The sequence below is a fragment of the Alligator mississippiensis genome, chromosome 1, assembly GCF_030867095.1.
Source record: "Alligator mississippiensis isolate rAllMis1 chromosome 1, rAllMis1, whole genome shotgun sequence".
NCBI classification, from domain to species: Eukaryota; Metazoa; Chordata; order Crocodylia; family Alligatoridae; genus Alligator; species Alligator mississippiensis.
The window spans coordinates 480,386,166-480,394,898 of NC_081824.1; the positions used below are offsets into that span (position 1 = coordinate 480,386,166).

An 8,733-nucleotide genomic window follows, 5' to 3' on the forward strand; every position below is an offset into this window, starting at 1 on the left:
GTACTCGCCGGTACCGTTCCTTTACCCGACTTGAGGATCCCGCCTTATTGGTCCTGAGGGGACCGTCCACCTCCCGAGACTAACCCAATAGGTGAACTCACCTGGTGCGCGCTGGGGTGTCGGGGGATGGAGGTCTCCAAAGGCGTCAAGCTACACAGGTCCCATCTGGGGTGGCAAATTGTGGTGGGAGAAACCTCCCTAAGTTCTGTTGTCTAGCTGTAATTTGATTGACAGACAACGCGGGTAAAGAAAGACAGCTGTTTATTTGCTCGAGCAAAGACCATAAAGCTAGCAAAAGGCAAAATGGCCCCCCATCAAGGATGAGGCGATCTTTTATACTTCTTACAACAAAGCAAGACTATATGGTTAACAAAAAGCAATACTTGGGGCGGTGCTCTACAAATCTTTATAACAGCATATTTCTATTAAGCTGAACTAGCACTTTTTAAAAGCTAAAAGTTAAGTAACAGTAACATTATGTTAGCAAAACCTTACACAGTAGAAGATACTTCTCAAGGACACAACCAGTAAGCTCAAACAATGGTTTCTCTGTCTTATCTTACTTCTTGCTGTAGCTGATTTTTTTTAGCACACAGACACAGATTCACTTTTTAACTCAGAAAATGCTTGTTGCAGTTAAAATGATTACTTGACACAAGCAAAGGCCTAGCTATCATTCTGCCTTGTGGTCAGCTGCATTACTAGGCCACAGGTCATGCCTTGTATTCAGCTGTAAAGCTAATACTTCTTAAAAATCCAAATTATTGTAAACCTAACAGTATGCTTTCAGAAAACTATTCTATTTTAGGGTAATAACAAACCTGCGCACTATACTCACTGAATCCCAGATGCATCAGCTTTCAGGAGCAAGTGCTCACTCATCAGAGGGTGAGCAATGGTGTGCAGAGAAATGTGTGCAATGCAGAGGTGTTTATTTTAAATATAAAAGTGAATGGAGGGAGGGCAGGGGAGGGGAAAGGGGGACAGTGCTAAGAGAGGTGAACAAACAAAGTAAAACCCCGAGAGACTGAAAGGATATGGAAGTGAAGGATGAGAGTTTGGAGCCGGTCCCTCCCAGCGGGGTGCTGTGCGTGGGGGGATTGGGAGACGAGCCCTGGGCCAGGGCAGCAGCTGGGTCCAGGCTGGAGCAGCTCCTGTGATGGAGACCCCAGCCCTGCCCCCACCCCGGGGGCACCGAGGGGTGGCAGCCGGAGCGTGGGGAGGGGACAGTCTGTGCCCCCCGCGGGTCATGGCAGGGACAGGGATTCCCTCAGGGCTGGGCTGGGACCGGGCACAGGGTCAGGGGAGCCGCGTTGGTGCCCCCACGTTTAAGACCAGGATAGAAATACGGGCACAGGATCCCAGAGAAGGTGTCAGTGAAAGTGAAGAGATGGGACCTGTCGGTCACATTGTAAAATGAGACCTCGCCCCCCTCGTAGTCCAGGAAAACCCCCACCCTCCTGGGCCGCAAGTGCACTGGTAGGGGGGTCAGGGAGTAGGTGCAAGCCTTGTAACCCCCATCCCGCAACCACACGACCCAGTATCCATGGCCAGTTGTCATTGTGACCTCCCCCCTCCTGCGCACAGACTCCCTGCACACGCCCAGGGCCCAGTCCGTCTTGTCTCCCACCTCCACCTCCCAGTAGCGCCTCCCGCCCGTGATCCCCTCCGAGCCCAGGACACAGGGACAAGTATCAAATCTCTCCAGGGTGTCAGGTAGAGCCTGTTGTTTGTCTCCAAGTCTCACACGTTTCCGATCCTTAGACAGGACGAGGTTGGGATGAGCCGTCCCTGGGTCCAGAGTCACGTCCACTGGGGAGAGAGTCACGGGTCAGGGCCGGCGCAGGCGGTCCCCGCGATCACGGGGAATTCGCTGCGTCCCAGCACTCGCGGGTTGGTCCCTGCTGGGAAACCACCGTCGCCCCGCGGGGAAATGGGGGAAACAGGAAATGCGGGGAACAGGAAATGGGGGAAAAGGAAATGGGGAGTACAGGAAAGCGGGACGTCCCCACCAGCCCCTTCATCCCCAGAGCATTCCCAGCCTGGGTGCAGGAGCCACGAGGGGCGAGAGGAGCATGAGGTGGGGGCAGGACAGGCCCCTAGAATAGGAGGGGCTGCGATGATGTCATCCCAGTAGGTCCCTGCCCTGCCCTTCCCCCACACCTAGCGGGGCTGCTTTGCTGGGGGGGGGGGCAAGAGGAGTGGGCTCCAAACTCCTGAGCTGGTGTCGCGGGCGCTGTTGGGAAGGGGGCGAGGGGGGCGGCAGGGAGGCTGCAGGGAGGAGGCCGGGCTGGGAGACAGCAGGGAGCAGAGGGGCCCAGCAGAGCAGCCTGCCCGGGGGAAGGGGGGGCAGGGGGGCAGGGGGCAGGGCCCAGGAGTCTCTGTGCTCTGGGCCGGGGTCACTCGGTGTGCTGCGGACAGCAGGTGGGTGCTGCCCCTGCCACCCCAGGCTGGGCTGCTCTGCCCCAGCGGGGACCCCCATGCCCCAGCCCTGTGGGCACAGGACTGCAGCCAGGGCACCCCACAGCCAGCGCCTCCCCAGAGCCCAGCCCAGGGCAGGGCCGTGCATGGGGCTGGGCGCACGGGGTGGGGAGGGGAGGGAAGGGCAGGGGGAGCACTGACAGGGGCACTAAGCACCGCAGAACAGGGCCCATTGCTGAGTCTGGGGCCACTTAGGAGTGAGGGGGGACTTCCCCAATAACTGAGCCCTACTCAGGTGAGGGACAGCTCAGCTGCACCTGGGGCAAGTCCCAGCTCACCTCTAAGCAGCACTTGCTCCATGGGTCTGGACAGCTCCAGCCTGACCTGCCCTCCCCAAGGTCCCTGGGGGCTGTGATCTGTGCACACCTGCCCCTACCACACAGTGCCCCCAGAGCTTGGCCCAGAGCCACAAGGTGTGCCTCCACTGTCCCCTGTCCTTACTCTCAGTAATCATTCATCCAGGGGCAGGTCCAGGCAGGGCTGGGGGGTCCCCGCGGGGCTGGAGATCTCACACCCCGCTCTGGATGCAGACTGGCCCAGGACAGGCCCTGCACACACTCAGCCTGACTCCAGGCTTGTCTTACACACATGGAGAAGGTGACAGCTCTGGGCAAGGTAAGTGAGACACGCCAGATGTCCCTGTCAAGCCCACATCATTCAGGAAAGCCTCAGGCCCTCTCTACACCATGGACTGAGCTGGGGCATGAAAGCCCCTTTAAGAACAGATGCATTGACTCTCCCAAACCCAGTCCCGGGTGGAACCAGGTGCTGGGCTGCAGCTCTGTGTGGGCAGGACTGCGCTGGCTGCTGCTTTGCACCATCACGGGCAGGAAACAGCTGCAGAGACCAGGCTGGGACCTGCCAGTTGGGTCCGTGTTCGTTGGTGCCTGGAGGGGGATGGGGGCTGCGGATGCCTGTCTACACTGTCAGGGCAAGCCAATGCCTGGCTGCGGCTGACCTCTGGGCCACCTGCCCTCCCCATTGCCTCAGGGAAGGGACCATCCTTCCCCTCTTTGGAGCCACAGCTGACGTGGCAGTCATCAGGACTGAAAGCCTGAGTAAGAGATGACTGAGGCAGGAGAGACGTTTCCCTAGGATCTGAATTCAGGGAAGTGGCAGGGCAGGGACTGAGCTGCATCCAGGGCAGGGAGTGTGTGGAAGGGCAGAAAACCCCAAATTGCTGGGAGTAGCAAGCAGCAGGCAGGGAGAGATGGGCTGGCCATGGGGCTGGAAGAGGAAGCCTGGAGGATCCTGCTGTAGGGGCCAAACATAGCTGGAAAGGAGCTGGAAATGGAGAGCAGGTAAAAGCCTCTCCCTGCTTCATCTCACTGCACTCGGGGCCTGTGCACAGCTCTGGGAATGGGCAGGATGGCACCCAGGGCATCCCGGTGGTGGTGCTCAGCTCCCTTGGGCACTGCAGGCTGCACCACACTGCAAGGCCCAGGGACTGCAGACTGTTGTATGCTGTGGACCTTCCCCATTGCATGCAGAGGCCCAGATTTCCCTTCAGCCCTTGACCTTGAGTTGAGATTAACCCAGGGATTTAACTAAGACATTGCGTGGCAGCACCTGGTACTGGCATTAACTCCTCTCTCCCACAGCAGGAACAGGGATCCACGTATTTAACCATGTCCCCCTTTAACCATGTCCCCCTTTAACCATGTCCCTGTATTTAACCATGTCCCCCTTTAACCATGTCCCACGTATTTAACCATGTCCCTGTATTTAACCATGTCCCCCTTTAACCATGTCCCACGTATTTAACCATGCCCCCTTTAACCATGTCCCACGTATTTAACCATGTCCCACGTATTTAACCACGCCCCCTTTAACCATGTCGTACGTATTTAACCATGTCCCTCTTTAACCATGTCCCTGTTTCCTATGTCACTTCCCCCACTGGAATGACCCAGCCGTGCCCTGCATGGAAATTACAACGGGACTTTTTCCCCTGCCGATCCAGAGGCCCTCAGACATGGGCCGAGGAGACTGCCAACACGGCAGCCACATCCCCTGTGCTGTGTGTGCCACATCCCCCAGTGCACTCTGCACGGCTCTTGCCAATGACCCTGGCATGTGCTGCGATGTACCTCTGAATTTCCTCAGCATTTCCACCATCCCTGGGATGCTGCACGGGGTCTTCAGTTCTGTGGAAACAGCTTTTGCTTCCTGAAGCTTCACATCCTTGCTCCTAAGAGGAACATATCCCGATCATCGCTCAGCCCAGCTCTTCCAGGGAGGTGTTCCTGCCACAGCCCAAGCAGCAATGTACTGGGAGGGGGAAGGGGAAGATTCAGCACCTGTCCAAGGTCCTTCTCACATCCTGGAAAGGGAAAAAGGAGGGCAATAGTGAATATTCTCTTGGTCTGCCTCTGCCTGGTGCACTTGGCTGCAGCCAAGGGGCCATGAACAATCTCTCAGCTATCACCTCTGTCTCACTATTACTTTGCTCAGAATATTTGCTCGGCTACCTCCAGATGCCCTGTCTTGTCCAGTTTGGATATTGGGAGACATGAAAAACAAACTAAACTCTGCTTTACTGGAAGAGACAGCATGTATATTGGACCCGGCTCCACAGCACCTCGCTAGATCACACAGTTCAGTGGGGATTTTTGGTGCTTCAATCTAAAGTTGATTCAATCAGCTTCTAGATAAAAGCTCCAAAAAAACCCTCCTGAAGTGCCCAGTGTATACAGATACTGGGCAAGCCAGGTCCAAATCACATGATACCTCTTCTGGACATGTGCTGGGATTGGCGGAGGGGCGTTCTGAGCTTAAAGTAAATCCCTTTTTTTCATTTTTGTAGGCAGCCTTCATGTTCAATAACTTCGGGCTTCTCCCAAATCAGGATTTCCTCCCAGTACAAACTGGTACACCTCTAGGATGATGGAAACTCTCACCTGAGTCTTGGCTCAGTTTCCCCCAGTTCTGGGGTCCAGGCTGGGGGCTGCTTTGTGCCAGAAGGCAGCAGCATTGAGGGGCCGGATCAACAGCACACGCTCACCTGCAGCAGCTCAGCAGGTGTCTGCCGGCTCTTCTCCTCTATCTCCGAGATCAGCGTGCGCAGAGAGGAGCTTTGCCGGGAGAGTTGGGCTACGTTCGCCTCCAGGCTCCGCAGAGTCTCCCTCTCCTCCTCCTCCAGTCTCTGCAGAAGCCGCTGCTCCTCCTCGCTCACAAAGTGACGCAGCTTCTCGCACTCAGACTTGATTCCCTCTCTCTGTTGCTTTACCTTGTTCTTCCAGAACAAGCACCAAAAACAAGTGTGAGCTGCGATCTCCACTTTCAACTTTGCATTCACAGAGGGAAGGCATGAATTCAGTGTGTGCAGCCCTTTGTCATTAGCTATACTGTCACCAGATATATAATGCACACATTAGATATAGTGATGCACTATCTAGAGAAAGGATCACTCAATACTTTTACCCCATAGCAAAAGGGCTGATATCCAAAGCAGAGATTTAGGATCTGGGGCTTCTGCAAAAGCCCTGGGGCTTGGAGCAAAACCCAGTGGGTCACGGATCATCTCCAGCTGATCCGTTGATGTGAGTGCTTTTGTGCCAGGCCTGGGGCTGTCCCTGGACCGAGGATGCAGGAGGTGCTCCATGCAAAGAACTTCAAGCCTGTGTTGGCCAAGGGAGATGGATGGGAAGGACCCCAAGAGAGCCCCCTTCACCAACAGGAACTCTCTACATAGGACACAGGCTCCTCTGCCAGTGGCTTGCTCCCTTCCAGGGTGGGGAAAGTGGAAGATCCTTAAATGACAGCCCAAGAACCAGGAAAAGCACAGGACATAACAAGAGACACGTGAGGAAGGGACTGCAGGGATGAAGAATGAGCCCGCACCAGTCCCACAAACCATTACCTCTGCCCCTGTGAGAGCTGCCCCAGGCTGGGAGCCTTGAAGTCCCTGTCCATGGGCCCAGGGCAGGGCAACAAGAACCGCCTCCCCCTTGGCCCTGGGATGGGGAACAGCAAACTCCAGAGCCCCTTTCCCTTCATGCGGGGGCACCGCGGGTGAAAGAGCACAGGGCTCCCGTTCCCCGCAGGGCAGGGTAATGCAGAGTGCCCAGCCTGCCCTGCCCCAGGGCACCGCAGGAAGGGCTCTGCACCAGTCCTCTTCTGGCTCAGTGATGCCCATCATGCTATGAGGCTTTTAGACTTTAGAGAACTGCTAGAAGAGTCTCACAGAAACCAAAACACTGCTGTGATGGAAATCCTGCTGCGGTGCCCAGAGCCCTGGGACAGCTGGGAAAGACAGAGACATGGGTTTTAGGGTGTGCAGAAACTGCAGCAGCTCTGGGAGCAAAAATGGCTCCAGCTTGCAGAGTGTGGCCCATTTTATGGGAGGTAAAGTATGTCATCCAGGCCAGGAGCAGTGGCTCTGTACTCCCCTGGAAGAGTGGCAAGGAAGGGGCTAAGCTGCCAGCACCTCAGCCCAGTGTGGTCCCAGCTCTCCCCCAGACCGCAGCATCCCCCTGATGTCTAGGAAGAGCTCCCTCCATGGCACACCGCCGCTGAGGGGGCAGATCTTACAGCCGCCCCCACCCCGCACTGCCAGCTCTGCATGGGGATGAGCTCTTGAGGACACAGACTAGCACCTGCCTTCCACGCCGCGGTGCTGTCCTTCTCCTTGGACTCCATCGCCAGGGCCCTCTCCATCGCCTTCCTCAGAGGATCCAGGACTCCCTGGAGCTTCACCTGGCAGAAGAACCATCGGACCCTTATTCCTGACCCTGACACACGCTGGGACAAGGAGGGCTTCATACGGGATCAGTAAATGTGCAAGGAAAGCAAGCAGCAGAAGCAGCCGTGTGTGGGGCTCTGGGGCCCCGGGACCAAAAACCCAGCAGAGTCACTGGCCAGGACCGTGCCCAGGGCAGCGCCCATCACCGCTCCTCTCGAACCCTCTTTGCAGCCTCTGGCTCAGGGGCTCTGCCACCGGGTACAAGACGCAGCTGAAATTCTGCTGTGAGGGAGAAGTCACCTCCGTGCTGCTCTGCAGACACACTCAATAAGCAGGCAAAAACCTTCTGTTATTTAGCAGCAAAAAAATGGCTCAACATCTCCCTCCAGCACCAGCAAATTCCAGCTGCTGCCCCTCGACAGAAGTGCATTTCCCAGAATGCCCTGCACCCACGTGCCCTGCTCCCCCACTCATCCTGATGCTGCTGCATCAAACAGGCTGGACCAAAAAGTTCATTCAGAAACGTCCCCGAGGTGTCTGACCCTGGGGGTTCATGCCCATCCCTGCATGATGACCTTTTTCCGTGCACACACTTGGGACTGACCCCACATTCAGGAGAAGATAACAAGAGGTCCTTTTTTTAAATGCGTAGGAAGTAAAAATAAGGCACCAGGTAATGTGGGGCCCTGCAGGACACACTTGGCAATCTGATGGTTGCACCAGATGAAAAAGCTGACGTGTTTAACAAACTCTTTGCCTCCATTGTTCTCAGCAGGGCCTCTAACTCCCGCCACCCGGGATCCTGGACAGACCCAGGAGAGGCATCTCCAGGCCTGGGCTGTGGGAGGACTGATTTAGGGAATTTCTGGAGGGCTGGACGTGCTCAAGTCAGCAGGCCCAGACACTCCCCACCCCAGGGTGCTGAGGGAATTGGCAGGGGTCATTGCAGGGCCCCAGGCACGGCTTTATGAGCACTCGTGGTGCTCTGGCCAGGTGCTGGAGGACTGTAAAAAGGTCAATGTGGTCCCCGTTTCCAAAAAAGGGAGGAGGGAAGACCCAGGTAATTATTGGCCCATTGGTCTTACCTCAGTTGGGGAAGCTGTTTGAGAGTTATCCAGGAGCACAAGTGTGAGGGGTAGCAGGGGAGGTTACGCTTAGGGGCAACCAACATGCTTAGGGGTTCATTAGGGGCAGGTCCTGTCAGACCAACCTGGTTGGCTTTTTATTGTAGCAGCCGTTAAAAACTGGACCCACCTGCGCAGAAGAGGAAGGGCTGCCTGGCAGAGAGGCAGAGGTTGTCCCCGAGGGGACACTGCAGGCTCTGAGGGCAAGCGAAGCTGTTTGGGAGCAGCCCTGCTGGAAGTGGGAGGGGTGATGTAACCCCGGCAGTTTTGAAAGAGAGCTGTTAGCAAAAGCCGGGGAAGGGCCCTGAGCGGGGATTGGCTGCGAGGCTTGGATAAAAGGGGGAGCAGTTTTCCCGCGGGGGGAACAAGAGAGAGAGGGGGTGAGGGACAGGCTGGAGACCGGATGCAGAGTCTCAGCGCAGTGGTCCCTCGGAGAGCCCCTGG

At 56.4% G+C, this 8,733-nt stretch overlaps 1 protein-coding gene across 1 annotated transcript; it reads right to left on the reverse strand.

Annotated features, from left to right (window-relative positions):
* Positions 1-244: 244 nt before the first annotated feature.
* On the reverse strand, positions 245-5,854 carry LOC132249527 (E3 ubiquitin-protein ligase TRIM11-like; the record flags this gene model as incomplete). Its single annotated transcript, XM_059724859.1, has 4 exons — positions 245-1,812; positions 4,572-4,672; positions 4,782-4,804; positions 5,486-5,854. Coding segments are annotated over 4 exons (1,035 nt in total), but the record flags the coding sequence as incomplete, so codon positions are not given.
* Between the last annotated feature and the right edge of the window lie 2,879 nt (positions 5,855-8,733).